Source organism: Perognathus longimembris, chromosome 10 (assembly GCF_023159225.1).
Source record: "Perognathus longimembris pacificus isolate PPM17 chromosome 10, ASM2315922v1, whole genome shotgun sequence".
Classification (NCBI taxonomy): domain Eukaryota; kingdom Metazoa; phylum Chordata; class Mammalia; order Rodentia; family Heteromyidae; genus Perognathus; species Perognathus longimembris.
The window spans coordinates 3,481,598-3,505,977 of NC_063170.1; the positions used below are offsets into that span (position 1 = coordinate 3,481,598).

The following is a 24,380-nucleotide window of genomic DNA, read 5'->3' on the forward strand; positions in this document are numbered from 1 at the left end:
TAGGTGGACGGGAGTAGCCAGAAGCAAGCTGACGACTGCACAGCCAGCCCTCCTGGCCTGGATCTGGGAGAGGCGCTGGACCCGGGCCTCCCGGTGCCTGCTCTGCCCGTCTGGAGACGCCATGCTGGTATCCGTATGCCTGCCCGCACACCGTGAAGTGCGAGTCTATAAGTCAAGACTGGCACTTATTATTATGTTAATATCTTTGCAACACTTGTGTACCATATTTCACACCACGCTTTAACTCACGAAGAGAGAAGTGTAAATTGTACCCTAATTTCCATGCTCTAAAAATTCCTGCAGTGCATTTCAAAAGAGCTCAGATGTGAATCTTAGACGAATAAGGACTCCTCACTCCTTTGTGCGCATGCTTGAGTGTTCCCAACTGTTTTAGACCAACTTTGCTATTTCTCTGTAACTTACAGACACAGGGTTTTAAGAAAAAGTAGCACCATTTCTCTTCAAGTTAAAATAACACCACTTCAGTTCTGAAACGGGAAGGAAAAGGAAGTCAACAATAAAAGCCAATGGTGCCTACTATCCGGCCACCCAAACGCAGTCTCCACCAGCACCCTGACACTCAGCTTTCTGGGCATCTAAGTCTCATATCCCCGAGGAGAGCGAAGCGGGTGGAGGAGGGAGGGGAGATGGGGGTCCTGGGCTCCCGGCACTCAGCGAGGCTCAGCACCCATGTGGGTGTACAGTGAAGAGGCCGGAAGCCTTCTTGGGGAACTGACCCCTACCTCCCACCCAGGGCAGGTCACCAGGACGGCGCGGCAGGGCTCGTGCCGCACTAGCAGACGTCTGTCAAGGGCTTGGTGTCTGCTCTTCACCGTGCGCTGTTCTTCCATTCACCGCCTTGCTGCATCTCCAAGTGGCAACCAGAAAGCAGGTGTCGTGCGTGTGAATCTACCCAACACCTCAGGAAACTGGGCTCCCACAGGGGGCGCGGGGCGGAGCCTGGACGGGCCCCGGGCCGGGGCCAGAGGCCTCCCCCACACTGCCAAGTGGAGAAAGACTCAGGGCCAGGGAGGAGGCCCGAAGGCCCAGGCTGGGAGCTTCACGCAGGAAACAGGCGTTGCTTTTCTTTTATATTCATTACAAAATAAGTCGGTTAGGAAAATAGTTCTGTGCCAAACCTCCATGTACTCACTGAGTTATTTGTAAAAATTAGATACTTAACTAAGTCACATTTAACAAATAAGCCTAATACTAATGTGAAGGAATTGCCAGAAAATATTCTAGCAGGCTTTTGAAAAACAAATACAGCTTTTCATGCTAATCTGCCTTTAAAAAACTAACAATAACTCGTGTCTTTACGATCCGGAAACAGTTTTTCATGACTATATAACGGGATCATAGGAATTTACCCGAATCCACTTAACCTGGCATGTGGGGGGTCTCAGTTTTCTCTATTATCTGTTGTGTTCTGAGTAGCCTACTCTGGCATAAAAGTGAAAAATGTTCACTTTGAAAGTCTGGGATATAGATTGGTGCTATCCGATACACTATCAAATCTGGCAATTAAAACAAAGCAACCCCACCCCCACCCCCAAGAGAGCGCCGAAGCCCCCATCCGATTGCCTTTCTCCTCCTCAACTGATCTCCTTAGAGCTGCGACGGAGCAGCAGCCGCAGAGCTGGGTGCTGCTAGGGAAGGTGGCGTGAGTCCAGGGCCGTTCCCGGCTCCGAGGGGCTGAGGGCTGGGAAGACCCGAGCTCCCCGGGCGGCCTGCACACAGGGCGCGTCGGTCGTGGGGCGGTGTCCCCCTCTGCCCGCCCTTGCGTGGGTGTCCCCCAGGGCAGCGGCGTCTTCTCAACTCTATCACCACGCCGTTGCGGTCTTCACTCTCCTCCTGACTCAGGAGGACTCCAGAGCTCTGGGGGAAGGGACTGGCTCTGCACTGGGATTGCATCCGATGCTGACTTCTCTACCCAGCCCTGCTTCCTTTCCCTTCTCTCCACAGTGGGTAGCCCCCTCAGCATTCCCCAACGAACTTCCTACACCCCAGTCTCCACCTCCAGGCCCGGTCCAGGATACACACAAGGAAGATGGCCCGGCGCCGCGGATTGAAGCTTCCACACGACCAAACACTTGCAGAACGTTTGAGATCAATGGTGGGTCCCTGATCACCTTGACAAGATGTCTTTCCCAAGCATGCTGCATACCCAAGGATAAAGAGTAACACGAAGTCATGGGAATGGATGCTGGAAATAGTAAGGGCGACCTCATGTCCCATCCGAAGGGCAAGACAAACAAGGAGGGAAACCTTTCCTCAGAGGCCCTGGAGGGCAAGAGAGTGACACCCAAAGTCTAGGTAGCTCTCTGGTTGGCATGGTGATGTGGTCTCTGGCTTGTTTGATGCCTTGGGTACCGGGCTTAATTCCACCCACCTTACTGGTGGCTTTCAGGAGAAGCTCCCTGGCTCGAGACAGGAGCTGATCAGTTCTTGATATCATAAACATAGAGTTGACCTACCATCATTATCGGTACGAGGGACCGAGGAACTTATAAAATATGGGATCGCATTGGTGTAGGACATAAAAAGTTATTAATCTATAATTATAAGATGCTTTTCATGACTATGAACGTGACATGCTTGCTAATCAGGCACCGTTGGCCATCTATTTAGGCGATTAGAGTAGCAGCTGGCCTTTCCCAATCACCCGAGTAAGCGCTATCCATACCAGGGTGGACCTGGCCAACGTCCAGAAAAAATCGAAGCCATTTGCTACTTTCTGTTTCCCTAAATCCATCACCAAAATAGCAGAGCAAATGCTGCTCCCATTCGAATCCCTTTTATATATGCTCTGGCTGAACCAGGACAAGGCTCTTGGCAGGAGAAGCGTTCAACATGCACTTTAGCACCAATTGATACATGGAACCATTGATCCAGCCTGGGACCATGTCAATGGAACGCAAAGCATTTTAATAATGAGCATGTGTGTATATATATATATATATATATATATATATGTATTGGGTCCCTCAGCCAGGGACTCTGCTGAGCTCTGGCATGAAGGATTGGAACGGCTGGTTCGGGTGGGAGGACAGTAAGGGTCCTGCCTTGAGAAGAAACTAAACGATGACGCGTATTATGGGGTGCACCGTTCGCTCCCTGTTTGGGCCCTGCCGTTGAGTATCTTAACAGATGCAAATAGTCGCCATTTTCTGAGCAGGAGCGACGTGTCCGATTCCGGTTTGCTTCCTGTCTCCTTGAAAGTAATGGATGATCACAGATGCGAAGACGAGCTAGGCCTGGCGTTCGAATCCAGGCGGTCCGGCAGACCTCTGTGCTGTAGCTGGCGTGCGGCGAGGGCTGGGGGGCTGCTGAGCCGGTGCCCAGCCTGCCAGGCTCCCCTGCTGGGATATGAAGGAGCTGGGAGGAGAAGAGACGGACTGAGGTACAGACCCGGATGGAGTTGCTGTCATGGAGTCAGGGAGAGAAGAGCTCCGGACACCGATGTGACCAGCGGCCCGGCGAAGCCGAGCGGCTCACCCAACGCTGACGCACTCGCGTGCCGCCTCGTGCAAGGCCCGGCGCGGTCTGCCCCGGTTTACTTTGAAGGGTCGCGCTGCCAAACCTTCATAGGACGTTGCTCCGCTCGACGACCTCCAGGACATTTGTGAGGCTCCCTGCTCTGCCATGGGCCAGTGCCCAGGCCTCCAGCTCCGCTCACACCCACCCATTCCTGACAAAACCCGACCCCAGTGGGCACCCACACACCTCTGGAACCAATGTCCGGGCTCTCAACTCTGGTGTGTACAAAGGGACTTCACCCCATCCTGGGAGCCTGGTTTGTCTACAAGGGACAGAGCATCTATGATCGAAAAAGGTCCCTGGGTGCGCGTTCACCCCGCATTCCCCAGCTGGCCTCTCCCCTGTGCGGCTGGAAGCACCTGCTGCCCTTAGGGGAGACTCACATGTTGAATTAGGAATGTGAAGAGAAAGAAAGGCTCGATATCTGCTCTCAAGGCTTTCGTGAAAGAGAAGTCCTGAGAAGCCAGGGTTTGCTGAGGGAGAGAAGGGCGTTCTGATTAGAAACATTTCTCTCTATGCTTTAAGTAGAGCTCACTTCAGCTTTCAGGGCAGGAAGGCCTTGAACGTGGCGAATGGAGCCCAGGGGTGCTGTGGGGGAGGAAGAGGAGGATGAGGGTTTTCCGTTCTCAGAAAGACAGCCAACTGGCAGGTCTGCATCCACAGTCATGGGTCTCAGGAGAGCATTTGCAAACCACACAACCCTTCAGACACGTGACTCTCTCTTCTCCCCTACTACGGACACCGGAGGATGAGGAAGAGTTAAAAGGGAAAACCATCACAACAAGGCACCCGGCCTTTTCCTTAAGAACAAGGCAAGGTTTGGGTCCTGAGGCTCCGGCTATCCCCTCCCCACTCCTAGGTGACAGCAGAACCCTGACTTGATTTCTTTGCATGAAATCAAGGCATGTTTCTTTCAAATGCACGAGTGTGTCTGGGGGCGAGGCTCTCCAGTGTTTACTGTGGAGTGGGAAGGGCTAGTTTCCGGGTGCACTTTTGCATTGAAAAAGGTTCAAGAGGGGCCTACGGTAGGATAAGCGTTTCATCCCTAGCATTTCCCACACATTCTTACTTCCAAAACATGTTCCTCCCTTGCATGGCTACTTCCCTCTGTAGAGCTTTCCATGGGCAGAGAGCTCTGGGAAATGCGAAGTTAGGACAAGTACAAACCGCCAGGAACCAAGTATGAGAGCAGCAACCTCAGTGAGCTCAGTGTGGCACGGTTATCAAGATCCAAGGTCGTCAGCATCAAGCTGACTTGGTTCTCTGTCCTCAGAAAGCTTTCCCTACGAAGGGTAAAAGTCAACCCCAGTTAAAGGACGCTTTGGCGTTGGTTTCAGGAAACTCTTACAGCTCAAGCTACCTGAGCCCAACGGTGGGCTGCAAGAGACACGGAGCTCATAACAATATTATTGTTATGAATATTATCATATTGTTATGAAAAACATAGCTAAAACTTGAACACAAGACAAAAAGGTGGGTAGCGTGTTCTTCCAACGTCATGTAGGAGGCATTGTAAATCCATTCAAGGAGTACTTAATTTCCTGAGACAATCGAGTCAGCCTCCCTGGCTGTGATTTCTTCACTACTCATTGAAACCTGCAGGCTGAGTGAAATCGTATGCTAATGTGAGGTTTCTCTCAGCAGAGAGGCAAGTAATACTTCACCAAAAAGGCAATCTCAAAGATAGCTCTGTGCCTCGCAACATTAGCCAGGTTTCTATGAGGCCTGGGGCCCCACAGACTTACTCTAACCCTTCTTTGATGATTTAATTGCTTACAAAGATAGGACTCCTTAAATGTTGTTGGTTGGCTATTTGTTTGTGAAGGTGAAAATACCGTCATGTGTGGCAAGTGGATCACTTGATGTTTATAGGTGAGTTTGCATTTTTAAGTGTTAGGAAATTAGCCCTACTTTGAAAAAAAAAAAGTCAATTTGTGATGCACTGAAAACCAACCAAAAGGAAGCAAATCTAGTTGTGTATCGTAAAAGTTCCTAAAAGTACTCTCCTAAGTCTGAGTTTCCATTGTTCAAACCCGGTGTGTCTGGTGGCGGGGGGGGGGGCGGTGGGGGGGGCTCGAATGAAAGTGTGAGCTACACCCGTTTATGAGACCCCCCCCCAAATCACTAAGTTGTCATTGTAGTTGGCAAAATATTTTCTAACAGACAGACAACCCCCCTTCTCCTTAGGTGCACGTACGGCCATTACCAAAGGGTGTGGGACCAGAACTGTCCGTGAAGAGAGCCGCACATCTGAATCGGACCACCTCACAAGCCAAGGCGATGGCTCCGGACACGAACGACACCTTTCCACGCTAGATCCTTCCTGGCCTTGCCTCCAAAGGAACAAAGCTCTGGGACAGCGATCAGAGCGCGTGGCCCACGACTCCGTGCCTTCTTCACGCGCGAGCTGCTGCGTTTCACTGCCTCCTGGGCACAGGGCGGGCCCTGGGGCTGCACCTGCGCCTCAGAGCCCTGAGGATGCTGGGATTTGGGCGCCAGCCTGGGAGGGGGGGGACCCCCGTGAACGCCCAGCCCACAAGGACTGCTGTCTGCGGCCAGGCCACCCTCAGGCCCTTCCCCTGCCTTTGACTTTGACTCCCATCTCCTCCCCAGCAGGACTCATCCCCAGTCCCCCCACTTCTGATTTCCATCCCACGAACTTCCTCCTACCGCAAAAAAAAAAAAAAAAAAAAAGCAGTGCTAACCGTATTCCTCGGAGGGTTTGACTCCTATTTGAGCTGCTTTTCAAGCACTAATTTCTTTCATGTTATTCACAATCAATGCTTCCTCATTTGGAGTCCCCCCCCCCCCATCGCCCTCCTTCTCTCACAGAATTTAATGTATACATATGAAAATCAAAACCAGTTTTAGATAAAAATAGCCCCTTCTGGGAGGCCCTCGGGAGCGGCGGAGAGGCGCAGCTCGGAGGCTCCTGGAGGGCCGCTTGGCCCTGCCGCAGTTGGCCATTTTCCAGGGATTGCTGTCCTTCCCCATGGCGCTACCCAGTAGGGGCGGGTTGGGGGGGGGAGGGTTGTGAGCTGGGCACCCCCCCCCCCGACTCCATGAGGCCCAAGGAGTGTCCTGGCAGGTGGAGGCCGAGGCCGGCCGCTTCGCACCCGATGCTCTCGTAAGGAAGGCAGCCTGCGGCTAGAATTCCTTCGCCACCCCAAGCGGGCCGCCGCGCTGCTCCGTGTGCTCCGCAGCCCTGCCCTGCGCGGATGCACGCGGCGGGGCCAGCGGCGGGAAGAGCGGGCCGATGCTCCCCCAGGTGCCAGACTGTGACACGCACAGTCGCTGTTCGTGTTTGTTTTTTCCGGGAGCATGCTTCTTAGTATGTATCCTGGGGGAGGGGGGAGCTGGGGAGGGAGGGCCGAGGCCCTAGAATGGAACAGGAAGCCCACGGGGAGCCTCAGAGGAGGCAGGAGGGAAGCGCGTTCTCTTTCCCCGGAGCCTGGCTACGCAGGACTCTGTCCCGGCCCTCTTTGGTAAACAGAGGCACGGCCTGTCTCACAGCAGACATCCCCCTCCCCGGCCTTGCTCTCACCAACGGTCAAATCAACCCTCCTTCCTATGGGGCTTGCGTGTGGCCGCTGCCGCTCGGACCCCTCCGCGGGCACCATCTTGGGGATGCCTTGAAATACACCCTCTAGGTCACAGATGAGGAAACCGACCGACGAGCAACCGGAAACCGAAATCTCACCGCCCTGAGAGGCAGAGGCCAGCAGTGGGACGGAGGAGCCCACAGGCCAGCCCACGGGAGGAAGAGCCCGGAGCAGATCCCACAGGGGCCCTGGAGGGGCCAGCCATCCCTACTGGTGGACCACTGGCCCCGGTGCCTTTCCTACCCGACGTCTCCTGAGCTCAGCCTCTCCTTCCGCTCTCCCCGCTGAAATGGGGTTTCGAATCTTGTTTCTATGAAGTCACGAGGATTCCGAGGGAGCCCCCGTCCTGCATGGTGGAGTCTCAAACCAGAAAACCCATCTCTACCCCACGACCCCTAATATGCTGGATCCTTATCTACGCGGTTCCCCCCCCCCCCCCCCCCCCATCTTCGTGTGGTTGGTTCTGTCTCGGTGCTCTGGTCTTGGTTTCCTAGAATAAAGTTCGTTGACTCTCCTCTCACCCATCCCAGTCTTCTGACCTCGACTCATTTCCTTAATGAATGGCTGGGACTCAGTGTGGGTCTCTTCTTTTCCATTTTCCTACTCCGGTCTCCATAAAGGAAGACGTGAATTGGGTCAAATATGAGAACGCTTGGGAACATTTTGACCGGTAAATATTCGCATCCCTCTCCAGCCAGCAAGACATTTCCATGAAAAGGAAGGTGCAGAGGACGGGCAGAGGGCAACCTTGGTTATTAGCATGTGTGTGAATTTGATCCATTACGGGATAATAACATCTTCTGGCTTCTCCAACTATTTAAAGCCATGCCTAATCCTTCCCAATTTACATCTTGCTGCCTTGCTCATTAAGCAGCCCGATTCATATGGTTCTAATACCTTAAATTAGGAGATACTCCCGTATGACCGTATGTTCTTGTGCTCTTAATCCCTTGAAGAAAAAACAGAAATGAAGGAGATTTATCACCGCTCCAGGGCCCCCGTGAACGGAGACACTCAACAGGTTGAAGTGTGAGGCCATATGGCAGCACTTAGGATTTGACAGTCTTAATGAAGCAATCTGCGCACCGGCACCGCCAGCACGAAACCCGGCATGGTGGGAAGGCCCTCCTCCCCCAGCCACCCGGGAGACATTTGCACGAGCGTGTGTGCTGAGCTCTAAACATTGCACTCATGGGGGTTAGCACACAGCCGCTTCCCGGAGTACCATCAGCTGGTGAAAGCCCTTCATTGTGTCCTTCTTTCAACAAACAGCATCTCCATTTCCCAGATCGTCCCGGACATTCTGACCGCTCAGCGGTGGGGACCGAGTTCCACAGACATCAGACGAGTGGACATCGGCTGGAACTTGAGAAAGAAAGGCTTCGGGCGGCTGAGCGGGAGGAAGAAAAGGCCAGGCGGAGGTCCAGCGGCCATCTTGGAGGGAACCCCTCTGACCGAGGAAGATTTAAGTCAGCACTAAAGAAATCAGAGCTAAGGAACTGTTGACCTCGGTACAGGATGCCTATCTAGGTGTTTCTGATGACCACCCACAACTTGGCATTTTCAGTCATGTCAGATGACAAGTTTTTGCTGTGGCTAATTGATGCTGAGCTGTTGTTGATTACAACCAAAATAGCCCTGTTGTGCCGTCACTATGGGAGGAAAGTGTGGTACAGGTCAGCGTCGTAACTGGGATCTGACTCGGGTGACGATTCTGCCTCTCTGTTGGGAAACCCCTCCTCTCTGTCGTCTTCTCAGCCTGGGTGAATTCCTGGGGGTTCTGCTCCCCCTCTTATCCCCGGATTCCTTTCCAGTCACGCGGCCATCTTCCCAGCTAGTTCTCCTGTGATCTGTCTTAACCAGGACTCTCCCTGAACTCTAAAACGACTCCAGACCAGCCTGAGCCTCACTTCTCTGCTCCTTCATTTGCTTCCCATTCACAATTCCAAGAAAGCAGCCACTGTCTCTGAGTACATGACCTGGGGACAGACCACCCACACCGCCATCCAGAGCGCTGACAATGGGTTTCAGAACGACTCCGATCACTGCCAGCCAGCCTCGGTCCTTCATGCCCTGGCTCTGCCTTCCTCTTCCTCGGCCAGAAATAAGGACTAAGGGCCAGGAATAGAAAGTTATGAAATGCAAATACCAGTGAAGCTTCATCATCGAATGTATATCGTTTGATTACACCCAGCCTTAGGCAGAAAGATGGCATTCAGATGCTGGTATGAGGCAGGAAGGGTAAATGAGGACGCTCACTGGGTATCATGAAGACTACAGATGGGAGGGCCACAGGGAAGACCTCGTTTCTGAGAGCTCATATCAGCCTTTCCATAGATGGCTAGTGAACCCCCAAACACCATGTGGGGGTGGCTGCCATCGTAACATTCATTTCCCAGATGAAGAAACCAAAACAAGGTGAAGTTTGTTGTTTGGGGTTGGATTTTTTTTGCCAGGCCTGGGTCTTGAACTCTGGGCCTGAGCACTGTCCCTGGCTTCTTTTTGCTCAAGGCTAGCACTCTACCACTTGAGCCAAAGCACCACTTCTGGCCGTTTTCTATATACGTGGTGCTGAGGAATTGAACCTAGGGCTTCATGTATGCAAGGCCAGCACTCTTGCCACTAGGCCATATTCCCAGCCCCATGGGGTTGGTTGTTTTTGGGGGGTTTTTTTGAACCCCAGTTTGCTTCTGGGGTCTGCATTTTGAAGGTGCAAGGCCTTTCAGAAAATGGGAATTTTTACTAGTGAAATTTTCAACATTGACGACATATTCCTTCCACTAATCAGTTCAGCCTGCCTCACCATGTGACCAAATAGAACACACTTGTGGGGGTTATTAGCGGAAGAGTTGAGGATGGCAGTGTGTTCTAGTTTATTTATTTTATTCATCATACTGAAAACAAAACATACGTCTAGAAAGTGTCACTTGCTTTTATGTCTCTTAATTTACTCTTACTCTGTTACTTCGTGCCTTTTCCATTCTCTCACATAAAACTAAGGACCCAAGTCCAGCAAAAGGACCTCTAAGTACTTCATTATATCCCTGCCTTATACACACGTGTGTATTCATTTCTGGGTGTGTGCGCGTGCATGCGTGTGCACACACACGAGCTGGTCTTGGGGCTTGAACACAGGGTCCCATGCTCTCTCTTGGCAAAGCCCAACACCGGTGACCTAACACTTAAACCCCACCTCCGCTTCTGGCTTTTTGTGGCTTATTGGAGATGAGGATCTCACAGATTTTTCCAGCCTGGGCTGCCTTCAAATCAAGATTCCTCAGATCTCAGCCCTCTGAGTAGCTAGGATTACAGGTGCGAACCACCAGAGCCTAGCCTATTTCTTATCTTGCAGTCGGTTAATTACAGTATTTCATATTTATAAGGTAATTAGTAATAATGTATTCATGAGGATCCTAATAAATATTGATGGATTACTAGATTGTTACAAATACATTGGTGGGAAGGTCGGAGACAGCTACAAAAACATTACGTTTCTCCAGGGCTCTGTTGATATAGGGGAAAATTCTTAGTGTAAATAGGAGTCCATTTTCTAATCAGCTTTGTAATGATAGAGTGAATTAGGTGACAGTACAGTCATTTCCTGGGCACATTGTGGCAGCTTAAAACAAATACACCAATAGAAACCCCAGGCCTTCTCCGCCCACCCCCACCCCCCCACGGCTGCCCTGGTGACGTTAAATGATTTCACTCATCAGTCAATAGTCTCCATCCTGACAATAAAAAAATAATACGCCGGAAGTGTGAAAGATGGCCACAAAAAGGAAAGGATATTATCCTTGCTATTTTTTTTTGAAGTCAGAATTTGAAAGTAAAACCTAAAGAACTTCAGAACTTCTCTCGAATAAAAAAATAATATAGACAGACAAAAGCCAAAGTCAGCGTGAGCTGGGGAAGCAGGCCTTCCTTCATCTCCCAGGTTGGAAAGTTCACCCATTTATTACCAATCCGCACAAAACCTTCTCCGCAGGGTCAAAAGGGCCTTTGTTTTGACATTTAATTCAGCGGCGATGTATTTCTTGCGTTAGGATGCAAAACACCTCTCACATTGCTTTTTCATTAATTGCCTTCATTTTTCAAGTTCCTCGTTTGATTTATAGTCAATTAAAAATACCCTCAAAAGCCATGACTCATGTATGTTAAATACAAATATGATTAATGCAAGTCTCCTGGCTCAGGGCTGACCTCGCTGCTGCCCACGGAAGGTGTCACGGTAGCACGACCACCAGCGTCCCGGAGAGCCGGACGCAGTGGGAGGGAGGGCAGCCATGCAAAACAAAGGAAGAGAGCTCCTTTCTTCTTCATTCCCGGGGAAGGATGAACTCCACTGTGACTAGGAAAGAAACACATAGACGCCGGAAGTTCTCTCTCAGGTTCACCCGGGTTCAGGAAAATGATAGGTGGCCGATTTCCTGAATTTATCCCTACCGCATCAACAGAAAATGAAGACTCCCTAGACCTGCACAGCTAGGGCTGCTCTGGGCCACGGATGCAGTTCCTGCTTTGGGGTGGGTTGCTCCCTTTCACGACTTGTGCATCGAGATGGGCTCTGGGGGTTAGGATGGCTCGTGACTAGCTCTGCAGCTAGAATGAGTAGAAGCATCCGGGGTACCTTGCTTCCCTTCCTGACCGCCTGCTGCCATCTTATGCTGGCGGGATCCAGCAGGAGAGCAGCCTCCCCTCCCTCCTCATGACTCGGGGGGTGGCCTGGTCTAAGTTCTTGGCTAGAAGTATGAATGTACGGGCTGAACTATGTGTAAGCTTATGCGTGTACCTCCTCCCATGTATCTGTGTGTTTGTGCCCACGCAGACCCACAGGAGTGAACCAAGGAGGATGAAGAGGGGGAAAGAAGAACACAGTCCTGTCAACAGTTGACCGGCCAATGGAGGGCCCTTTGTGGCCACCGGAAGATGGACAACTCCCCCACTGGGAGAGCATGACGGTCACATGTATTGCCTCCTGTAGGGAACACAATGGCCACAGAACCTTCTTGTTCCAGGAAGTCTTTCTAGCAAGACAGAAGAGCCTGTCGCGTAGAGTTTTAGAATGCATATCACTTAGCATTTTCCCACTCTGACCAGGTACCTGGCGAGTTGCCCAGGAAAGCTACTTGTCTAAGCTCAGAGGCTATTACTAGGGTCACTGGCCAAGATGGCAGCCCAGTTACTGGGACCGTGTGGTTTCCATGTTGCAAGATCAAAACGAGTGACCGCACCCAGCAATCTGAGAGTTCTGGGGGCCGGGCGGGGGTGTCCCAAACTCTTTTGGGGTTCCTCTCTGAGACTAAAGACCTCGAATGGACCACTTCTTTCTGGATTGCTGCCCTCAAAGCTGCCTTCCCCTTTCTCCTCGTACCTCTCATTGAAAAAAAAAAAAGGAGTACCCACACTTCCCATCTCCCCTTTCAAGACTGAGATAAGTCAAAAAAGTTTCCCCCAAGTTCTTCTTTGCATTACACCGTGAGAGATACAATGAAAGAGCTCTTCCGGTTACATTAGAAGGAATAGTGGGATACCATGTTTTGATCCTATCAGCTTGTTGAAAAATGGCCTTTTAAAGAAGAAAGCAAGTCTAGTTAGTGGAAAGGAAAGCAGAATAAAGAGTTATTTGGATGTGAAGAAAATAAAAGGCTTTAGAACAACTGAGGGAAAGATGTGAACAGTGAATAAAATATTAGGGAAATAAAAGGAATGGAGGTGACCATTAGCAACAGTTAAAGCTGAAAAAGATAAGTCATCGAGAAGTGAGGAAGGAGATGAAACAGGATAAAAGGAAATATTACTGTCAGAACAAAGAAAGCAGGAAGCCAGGGACAGAATAAACATTCCCTCTAACCTGCTAAAAGCTGAACACTGAATTTGTTCAATACAAGTCTGGCACAGGTGGAGATGTGCTCCATCTGTCAGGCAAAGAAGCGATACTTCCAGGCAACTTTATAGAAGGGGGAGGAGCAGAGACACGAATTGATTGATGCTGCTTTGTTTCCACCTTTCCCAACACAAAGCTTCAGGATGTGTGGCAACTCTAACTCTTAAATAATGCCATGATAAGGGAGTAATACAGTGGTTGCCGAAATAGCTCAGCTGGGAGAGCGTTGGACTAAAGGAGTCAGACAAGGTGCACAGGCCAGAAGTCAGGCCCAAGATGCTGTCGCTAGCCTCCTTCCTCCTCACCCTCTCTGTGCCACAACATGAACATAGATTTGGATATCGCTCAGCTACGGCCAACCATTTCCTGGGTGGTTAGCATTTTCAAGCTTCCTGGGTCCGTTTAATTGTTTCCCTTTTCCATGCACTCTAGGAGCACAAACCACTCATGGGTCTCTTGGCTAATCTCATGTTTTCAGAGAGAGAGAGAGAGAGAGAGAGAGAGAGAGAGAGAGAGAGGCTTTGTGTTGAGCCCTAACAAAATGCATAAAGGAAACCGAGGAGAGAGGAGGGAGACAGAGCAGAGGTGGGAGAGGCTACTTCTAAAATGTCAGCTGGTTAGGTAGAAAAGCCCATTCAATAGCTAAGGCTTTGCCTTTCCTCTTGGAAGTGGAATACGAGAAAACATTACTACCATTTCTGGAAATCCAGGTCTTTCTAAATAATATTCAGTTGATATTTTCCAGTTTATGAAACCTTCCTTCCTCTTTTAGGCACAATTAGCCACATTCACAGAGTCTATGCCCAGATTAGCTTATGTCCATTCCTTTGAGATGAACTCGAAATTACCTAGCCATCTCTGTCCTTTGCATTTCTTTTTTAACCTTCGTAATATGAATGGACATCCAATTTCACTGAGAGGGGCTCATCAGATTTTACTGGCCCAACAATTCACGCACAAGCATAAAATTTTAAATGTTCTTAATCCCCATGTCACCGACTTTTCCTGAATGTGCTATCACTGATAATCAACCTAGCCTCATTTACACTCACTCGCTTACACAGAAGCAACAACCATAACCCACTTAATTACTTAGGGGATTAAAACACACACACACACACACACACACACATACACACACACACACAACTATGATATTGGAATGTACAGTATTGCCTAGTTTAAATTAAAAAGATCCTCCAAAGTATGATTGTTCCCAGCTTCTCAGCGGTGAATTAAAAGCTGTTTGGTGTCGAGAAGATTACAGAAGCAATCACATTTACGGGCCTGCCTTGCATACCAACTCTATTAATTTCCATACTCAGGGTGGCTTTGCATTTCTAAGCATGTGAACATAGATGCCATTGGAGATAGTCACTTGGAAAAAAATAAAAGAGAATGAGAGAGGGACAGACAGACAGATGGACAGAGACACGGAGACATGGAGAAAGGAAGAAAGGGAGAAAAGGGAGAGGCAAGAGCCAGAAAAAAAAAAAAAAGTATGTTTCTCACAACTCAAGTTCCATGTGAGGACCATTGATTCTGCTAAGTACAAACACCAGAAGACAAATGAACGTTGGGGCTGGCGTGACCCAGAGCCACACACAGAGATCCAATGATGAGGAATCATGTATCGGAATTCGCTTACAGAGCCAGGCCTGCACCTTGTCCTTACAGACTCTTATTACTGAGATGATTTCTCCGGTGTAATTGCATCAAGATGTGTGTGTCTTCACCTTGCCTCGCTCCTGAATGCTCTACGCTGCATCTTCATTATTCTGTGCAACTCTTAAAATGTGCACGGTCCTTGCACAATAGCCCCCTCAGCCCCCTTGGTGATTTTCCCTCTCTTTAACCACGCTAGCTGCACACCATGGGCTAACCCAGAAAGCACAGCTGAGACCATAGAGGCAAATGCAAAAATCACATTATTCCTTAGAAAGGCCTTAGAGCATAGGACCAGGTTAGACCAGCATTTTCATATCCTTTGTGTCCAAATGTTAAAGACTGGCACTCAAGAGCCAACAACTCAATAAGGAGATGTACTGTCAATTTCAAACTGTACTGTGTAAAAACTATACTTGCTATGCATTCAGTCATGTACCCTCTGCCCTCTTAAAGATAAAGGAATAAAATACTGGCATCAGGACAGGGAAGAAATCATAACCCTGCATCTGAAGGATGCACATTGGAAGAAAATCAATTGGAGCGTGGGGGGGGATTTGAGTGTAAGCCACAGAACAAACAGCAAAGGTTTTGACTCTTTCAGAAAACTGACTTATTATAGCTTTGAGAATCCAAGTTTCTTTTCTTTTTATTTGTGCATCTAAAAATTACCAACAGCCAATACCATGCCCGCACCATTATTCTGATCTAATGCTACCTAGGAGGAACTGTAGGGAGGATATCAGCAAGCTTCCGGAAGGCAATGATTGTGCTCTAGGGGTCTGCCCAGGGGAAATGGATTTCATTTCCTTTACGTAGACTAGAGCTCACGCTAGACATGATAATCCCTTTTGCAAGGAATGGAGCCGAGGTGCCTGGCGATGAGAGACTACTGAAAAAAGATGCCCAGTACTCTATGGACCTCCTGGATGGCAAATCTCCGGTTCAAAAGCTTCGGTCTGGATCAGTGACATAAGAAAGAGAGGACCAGAGAACATGCGCCGAGGAAATACCACATCCCGAGACCCATTCCCACACCCGGGGGAATGCACCCATGGGTCTGGGCCACGCGCATCTCTAGTTCGCGCTGCTTACGGTTGAGAACCGCCTGGTCCTGGATGAATTCCGCTGGCTGGTTGATGTGGAACACTTTCTGCTGGAATCCGGGGGTGCAGTCCAAGTCCCCGGCAGATGTCAGCAGCACCTGAGGAAAACAAAGCCAACGATATTTCAGCAGCGGCTTGTGTGTTTGCCCTGCTAACATTGTTTTTTGTTTTTTTTTTTGTAACCAAATCTGTGATTTTTCGAACCGAGCTGGGGTTTTCATTTCATTTCCCCGATACAGAGGCGAGTGGAACCTCCTCTTGTGGCTGCCAACAACGCGTTTTGGCAAGGAGATCTGGAAAAGGCACCAAGGGGAACAGCTGCGGCGGCTCCCATTAAGTTGGGGTGAAAGAAATAACGTCGTCAGAATTTCACACCTGCTAAGGAGCTCGCCGTGGCTTCCGTGTGTGAAATTTCATTACGGAAACTGTCAATTTCCCGTGATGCCTCAGCGAGAGCCAACCTCGCTTCCATCCACGCAAAGGAGCTTCGCTGCTCACGAGCAAGGGAAAGAGCGGCGGCGGCACCTCTCCACCGGAAGCAACCCGCAGCCCCTTCCTTCCTTCCCGCCGCCCCGTTTGGCGCCCACAGGCCCCGTGCAGGTGGCGGCGAGCAGCTGAAATGGAGCTGGTCCAAGACAGAGACGCTCCATGTACCAAACACACAGTGGGTTCCGACGCCGCCATGGCAGAGAGGACATAAAGCTCCAACTCGGAAACGCTGTGTTAATTGCGTGTTGCAATATTTTCCGCGTGGGGACACACTCGTGTGTGCTGTTACGACGAATCCCACCCGTTTTGTTTCTATAGTTTTGTACATTTCAGTTGCTGGGGGAAAAAATATGATTCTAAATTTTACAATTGCTTCCCAAGGCTCAACCATTTTCCTTTGCGAATCCTTAGAATAGTTCATCTATCGATCACAAAATGAGGCCATGTGCTTTTATCAATCATGAAATTACTTGCTGCCTTCCCCGGAGAAGAAACAGATTCAAAGTCGAGCGTGCAAGACTACACGTCCGTCCGGTCGGGACAGAGGTGGCCTCTTTTCTTCTCGTGTTACACGGAGTACCTCTGCCACACTGGATCCCTCATACTCGAGGAAGGTTACCTGATACTTAGGAAAGACTTAGGAAGAAAAACGAACATTTGGAGCCCTTAACATGCGCGTGCATTGTGCTAAGCCCACGGCATATATAATCTCACTTAGTCTCTTCTGCCGCCCATGCCATCTAGCCTCAAAGGCATCTTGCTTCCAGAGGAGGGAACTACAATCTAGAAGAATCCAATATGTGCACTAGGACTTAACCAGGCATCAGTGTGCTTTGATTTGCTACCAAGGAAGAGTGCTGGCCCCCCACCACCCCCGCGGACCTTCCATGTTGAGGGTGGGGCGTGGTGGCGTGTTTTAACTAGAAACATTTTGCTTAAAACCTCGGAAAGCTGGCTTTACTCTGAGCCTGGGGTGTTTACAGCTTCATACCCTACCCCTAGCTGAGGGACTCGGTGCCTAAGCCCCCAGCCCCCTTCCCTTCTGCTCCCAGTTTCCATATGCAGCTCGGCTCTGCTTGTCCCCCAGGACTCCTGGCTTAATAATTCCCTTTTCATGAGTTTTCTTTTCTTTCTTTGTCTGGCAGACCTCTTGCGGATTTTTCAATGTATTCATTTTAAATCGTATTTAATTTATACTCAATTTATATTTGTTTCAATTTATATCTAATGTACACTTGTTTTAAATAATAATCTTCAATCTATTCATTTTAAGTGATTCATTTATTATTATTATTATTAAGTAGTTTTACAAAGAAGTTTTCTTTTCTAAGACCAGCCCTACATATAAACGACTTGCACTTAAATCCTTGACTCAACTGTCTGCTTGTCAGAAAAACAAACTTTGATTCTCGACAAGTACTGGTTGTGAACAGCGGTTGTAGAAAGCATATCATCATCCCTACAAGCAAACTGTGGGGTAAGGACTGAAGCTTGGGAATTGTGGAGCCCCAATTCACTGAACCCCGAGGAATGCCAGCAACAATGGACGTCTGGAGGCTGACCGTGTGGCGGTCTGAGCGACAGCAGAGAAGTCAAAACGGAGGACTCGCCGCCCTGCCCAACCCCATCTTTCTGACCTCAACTGGGGAGGACGCGTTAGTCCAGCACCTGGACAGCTCCGCTTGCAAAATGGCCCCCGGCCCGGGGCAGGTGGCTTCCAGAGCCGTCTTCAGGCGCGCACCCTAAGTGTCACAGACCCACAGTGGCAATTCGGGAATCATTTGCTGGCAGTTTTGCCACCAGAAAAATCTGTAAGTGACCAACGATAATGCAGTCAAACCAGAAGTGTGCAAAGGGCTCCAGGCAGCTTATGCCTACAATTACACACTAACCCTACAACTGGTTGATTCTGCTTTCCATTTCCAGACCAGTGAACCAGCCACCCCATTCACACCAAGGGAGACCCAGTGTCCCCCGCGACGCGGAGCCTGAGAATCTGGGAATGACGGAGAGCCGAAGGTGGTAAGACACACTCTTGTCTGAGCGCGCTGAGCTCACTGCTGGCCTCCTGCGCTCAGTCTCTCTTTCGATTTCATGCCAGGGTCTAATCAGATTCTTCTAGAGTTACAGAAGGAAAAACAGGGTTTTCTAACTGATGAGCCTCAGGAAAGTGAAGTAGCAGAGGGCTCCCCCCAAAGGCATAGATTTGTCATTGCAAATCCTGGGGTCAGTCCATCTACCAGTCAGAAATTCAGATTAAATGGCTCGTGACAGAGGAGTACCCAGTACCCTGCTGGGCGAGCGCAGCCCACTGAGGTAAAAGCCTTTCCGATTTGCTCATTCCTCCACTCAGTCCCAGTACTTAATCTTGGGATGCAGGCAGGACTCTGCTAGTCACTCAACAGGAGCTTACAGAGAAGATAGTCAAAGCATGAACACCAGCGCGTTCTTCCTTGTTTACACCTCAGCTCTGCCTGCACTGACAGCAGGGTTTGGCTTCAGGGCTGCTCAGCCTCTTGGTTTTCTCATCTACAAATGAAATCAGGAAAATGGGACATGGGAGGTATGGCTGTGATCACACACCAGGACGGTCCTTAGGAAGCTACGGGAACGGTGCTTTATAGGACAGGTGGAAAACACACATCCGCTGCGACGGGCGTGTGGTTGAGAAGAGGAACGAGGCGCCAACAGATCCTAATGGAATCGGCTGGCTCAAATTAAAACCTGAACTCAGAAGAAAGCACGGGTCCCTTTGGGGAGCGCGTGTCGAAGCTGAATTCTTCACTGTCCCTCTAGACCTAAAATCACAAAACCCACGGACAAGAGAGGCAGGAAGGGTCGCTGGTGGGGCGTGATGGAGGGAGAGGCGGCCTGGACGTTCATCTGAAGCCCTTCTCAGGTATGATCAAATGCCGCTTATAGGGAGATACTGCTCCCTATAACTGGCGAACGTTCCAAATCCATCACTAATGCCACTACCATCACTGTCTTCCTGTCTGGTTCTTATGCTCACCTATGGATTAAAATGGCTGCCAATAAGCCATAAGTAACCAATGCACCTTTGGAAGCATGGCAGCTATCAAACTTATCACTGCCGAAAGCCTTCCATTATCACCCAGCTACCAAAGCAGCCTCCTGGCTCAGAGAGGCGCCAAGCGCGGATCCGAGCCACCACGCTGGTTCAGTACAAACCCTGGGGCTATGGTGAAGAACAACACTGCGCAGATGATTTGTGTCTCAGTTTCCTCAGATGAAAAGTGGGTGGAAGCATGGCATTGTGACGACTAAACAAATTAATTATTGCAAAGAGACCTACGGAGTACCAGACACATAACGACTCCTCGATAAGCGCGTGCTATCTATATAAACGATCCTCGTGCTTCACTGCTATTCCTCCAAAGTGGAGACTGATCTCGAGATAGATAGATGGATGGATAGACAGATAATCTCACTAAAACAGTGCTCAGGGGAGGAGTTCTCAGAAGTAGGGAAAGAGAAGCACCAGGAGCCTGAAGCTCAGAGGAGAACCAAAGCTGGGTGTGTGTGGGGGGGGGGCGTCTCTCAGGAGCATCCATGACTACGATGGATGAGTGGGGTACGTGTGGGAAAGGACCTCAGCTTTCTCTGAGGTGGGAGTGCAGAGCCCCCTCTTCCACATCACACGAGAGCCCTGCCCTGAATGCCTCACAGACGGCATATCCGAGGGTCCCCCCCCTGCTCCCCAACTCGGCGCCACTCACTGCCCTCCGGCACACAGGTGGGGCATGGCGGGTTCGTCCTGCCAGGTACCCATTCAGGGGCACAGCCAGCTCTGAAGCTGACTTTCAGAAGAGGAGAATTCTCTCTCTCTCTCTCTCTCTCTCTCTCTCTCTCTCTCTCTCTCTCTCTCTCTCTCGATCTCGGCCTGGCTCCCCAGGCATCCGGGGTTCATGCCTGGGCTTTGGACTGGTGAGACAGAGCCTTGGGTTGGAGCCAGGTCCCTGGCTTGCTGCAGGTCCCTCTCCACATCCCCCGGCATCTGCACGTGGGCAGGCGGCCACAGGACCCATTGCCACCCAACATGCCACGGACGGAAGAACAGACACCAGTGGAGGCCTGGCCTGGGAAGGACTCTCTCTGTGTGACCCTGCTCTTCCCCTAACCCACGAGAAAAGCAAGGACGGGCTCTTACTTAAGATGTTGGTGTTGTCCAACCGACCACAGTACGAGAATCATTCATTCATGGTGCAGGCCGGTGCCCGGGGGACCTGCCAGCGAGGGACAGTGCGCGGCGGTGCGTGCAGTCGCTGAGGTGCGGGGTGCCCTGTCACACAGCCAGCCTGGCTGACTACACTCCAAGTCCCCCCACCTGGAGCAGGGACCCCTGCACCACTCGGTTGCGGGACTGGGAGAATGAGCAGCAGCGGAAAGGAAGCTTGGCACCACTGTCTTCAAAGCAGCCGTAAATAAAAAGAACCTTTTTGCCACAAATAATTATCTCCACAGGCGGTGAACAACCTGGGATCCCATCCTCTCTTAAGCCAGCTCCCCGGCGTATCCACTCCCGTCTCCCAGCTCTCTGTGGTTTCCTTTCCACGGATGAACTCAGTGTTGCTATTAGCCCGGCTGGACAAGTGCTTTATCATTGCCACAAAACACCTCAGGTTTACTCTTGTCAAAGTCGCTCCCCTGGAATCAGTTTGGAGGGGCTTAGATTGGTCGGGAAGAAAGGCTACTACTATCTCTGACTTGCAGGACATAAAAATGTTACAGCACTGTATTTTGATTGATTCTTTATCCTGCCAAATACCAAGAGCCCAGCATCCTGGAAGGCTTTATAAAGGCATACTGCCATCATAGAAAGAAAAACATCAAAAGAGCATTTCCCAGACACACATACATGCACACACACACACACACACACACACACACACATACACACACACACACACACACACACACACACAGTGTAAACTCATGAACTGGCACTTCAGTAAGCCTGACTGACTTCCTTAAAATGTTCTCAGTGTTTTAATGCCCAAGGAGTACAGAGCAGCTGCCACCTTGCAGGCCTTTATGGTAATAGACACTTAGAAATCATTTGGGGGTACTTGGAGAGAAATTATTTTGTGATTTTTTGCAGAAGCCAACAGAGAGAATACTTCTCCATTGCTGAGCCCCATTGCTATTTTCATACACAATGAAAAACCAACGTCCTAGACCTTGCTTCCAATTGGATGCTACTCAACAGTTTTCCCCTCAGGCTAATGAGATGCAAGCTGCAAGTGTCTGCAAAACCATGAGGCCAGTCGAGGACCTGTGGCTCCCCGCCCGCCTGTCATCCCAGCTACTCGGGAGGCTGAGATCTGAGGATCACGGGTTAAAGGCAGAAAAGGAAGGAAGGAAGGAAGGAAGGAAAGAAGGAAGGAAGGAAGGAAGGAAGGAAGGAAGGAAGGAAGGAAGGAAGGAAGGAAGGAAGGAAGGAAGGGAGGGAGGGAGGAATTGAGTGGGCTAGGTCATATGGCCAAGGGGTTGAAAGTTGATGAATATCCTAGAAAACGTGGAGGGACCCTCTGCAGGCATAAGTAGCTATGAAAATGGAAGAACGAGTTAATGAGAGAGAGGGAGGTCTCGAGGATGAAGACGACAGCAAGGGCAGAACAAGGTGATCCAGAGGAACTCGGGCAACGGTGGAAAAAAAAATAAAAGGGAAGAAGAGATAAGGAGAAAAGTGGCCCCTCGAAGGATCACGTAGCAGGATGAAACGATTTTCCCCTAGGGAGTCCAAGGTACACGGCAGCTCTGCGGCCGCCATCTCGATGTCAAGTTACAGAGACCCATGCGGACTACGGGCTTCCGAGCTGCGTGGTAAGGTATCAGTCAGCGCTGGCTCAAGATGCTAAATGTGTGGCCCTTTGTTCCAGCCGCCACAAGAAACCCATAGAGTCCACCATAACATTGACTTTGCAATAGAACACCGGTACAATACTGCTAGCCTGACTTTGTTTTTCAAAAGACAGTATAATTTGGGCAAACCGATGGTGATGGAAAGAGGACAGAAAAGCGAAGTTCAATTGAGGTACAGGGAGAAAGAGGAATGAGAAACAGATCACGATTTTGGAGCCCTTCTGACAAGGCGGCCCAGGTCCGGATGTAGAAATACTGTTTCTATGTGCTCCTTCCCTGAGCATTCCTTCCTTTGTCTCGGTAATTTTCCTTTCAGGCTACGCAGCATTGTTCTGTGGAGCTACTGGGCTCATTGTTTCATTAATATCCTCAGTCAAAATTTCTTAAAAATTTTCTTATCTGCCTAACTGTGGGCTTGGAAATAGAGACAGGGAAATGCGCAAAGAACTTAATAAATGCATAATCTAGAAGGAAAGGCAGACACACAGGTGTATAATGCAGGATACGTTTCTATCTATTAGGAATTAGCAAGTGTTAGGAGAAAAGTTTCTTGACTACACGGTTCAAACCCTAGTTTGGGCACTTCATTGCTGCGTGACCCTGACTTACTGTTAACTTCTCTGTGCCTTCGTTTCCTCATTTCGACAATAAAACTAGTAATTATAGTCGATTAGATTGGTTGTAGAGCTCACCCTCATAGGGTACCTAAACTGGCTCACAGTAGCCGCTCTGGGTGAGTGTTGCTCTGATTTTTATTAGCACAGAGCACCATGCGTAACGTGTTACAGAAATAATGGAAGAGTAACACACTCTTGAGATGAGAACAGGGGCTTGGGCCGTGTTAGAGAGAAAGACCTATTGAAAAGATGATGGAAAATGTTCAAGTGGCAAAGCATCAGCAAAAGCATTCCCCACAGGAGATGGATGAAGGGCAAACACCACGGCACACCGGCTCGAAAAAAGCCAGGGAGCAATTTGGCAGGCGCCACAAACTCTGGGTTGTTTTCAGGATTATTTGAAGGAGTTTGGTTGTCTGAAAAGCAGGATTGAACCGGCGAGGTCTGTCTTTCTGGAGTCTGGATAAAACAGAGCCAAAACCAGCCCAGTGAAATCACAGGTTGGTCTACATGGAATGATTTCTTCCCTATTGAGATATCAGGATTAATCACCTAGTCTGAAATGGGAAGTTTTAGAAGGAAAAGACAGACACGTCAGAACCTGACCTGAGTGAATGCGTTAGAAACTCGAGGTGGCGCCTGGGCGGAGTCGGTGGCATTTGCATGATGATGCATGACATTCTGGTAATCGAATCAGTGGTGTCGCAGGCTGAATTAGACCTGCTTTCCCCAGGTCAAGCAAAGGAATCCCCAAATAAGGTCCTGGGTCAACCCTAGTCGCCCCAGGAGGTGTCATTGACGAAGGATGAAGACTTAACAAAACGCCAGACGCTGGACAACTTGTTTGGTCTACACAGACGCCCGTGCACTTGTGCGGACAGTGCAGGGGAGACTCGGGACTGCACAGGCGTGGGATCTGACGATGGCTCGGGTGCCTGAACCCATCGCCCCGGACAACCTGTGACCCCAGCTCCTGCTGGGAGGAGTGGACATCTCCCCGTGGGCTTCCACCGGCTCCTTAGCGCATTCTTCCTATGGCCCCTGGGCTCCGAGACCGTTTCCTACCCTACGGGAGTGTGGTTAATGTGGAGGCAACAGAGGTGGTGACTGGGGAAGAGTTCATCTCTCTGGGTGACCCTCGACTCGTGGGCAATGAGTCCTGGCTAATCCCCCCCACCCCACCCAACCTGCCTTTGTCCACACAGACACTGTGGTTGCTGAGGGGTGTCCCACACGGCTCTCCAGGCGCTGACAGATCCTCTTGGGCTATGCACGGCATGGATGGCCCTGATGCTACATCACATTGGTTCTCTTCACCCTCTTCTGTCTTGTGCTCCCGTCCCTCACTCCTGCTTCCCGAGTCACCCGCTGCAGCCGTCCCAATGGAGGAGAGCACGCCCGCGTGTTCACTTCCCACTGCTGTTGTTAAGTAACACGCTGCTATTTCAGACTGAGGCTTCCCAACCATCCTTCCATCTTACAGCCGGAAAGGCTAACACGGGTCCGGAGGGCTGAGCTCCTTGAGGAGAATCTATGTCCTTCCCCGCCCCGGGTTGGTTATCTCCACCCTTAGCTCCTGGCCTCCCTC

At 50.1% G+C, this 24,380-nt stretch overlaps 1 protein-coding gene across 1 annotated transcript in view; it reads right to left on the minus strand.

Annotated features, from left to right (window-relative positions):
- Cdh13 (cadherin 13) overlaps positions 1 to 24,380 on the minus strand; it is a 661,187-nt gene that overhangs the window by 481,233 nt on the left and 155,574 nt on the right. Inside the window, exon 2 of the mRNA XM_048355041.1 lies at positions 15,790 to 15,898. Within this exon, the coding sequence (XP_048210998.1) occupies positions 15,790 to 15,898 (109 nt within the window). The remainder of the gene's footprint in view (positions 1 to 15,789; positions 15,899 to 24,380) is intronic.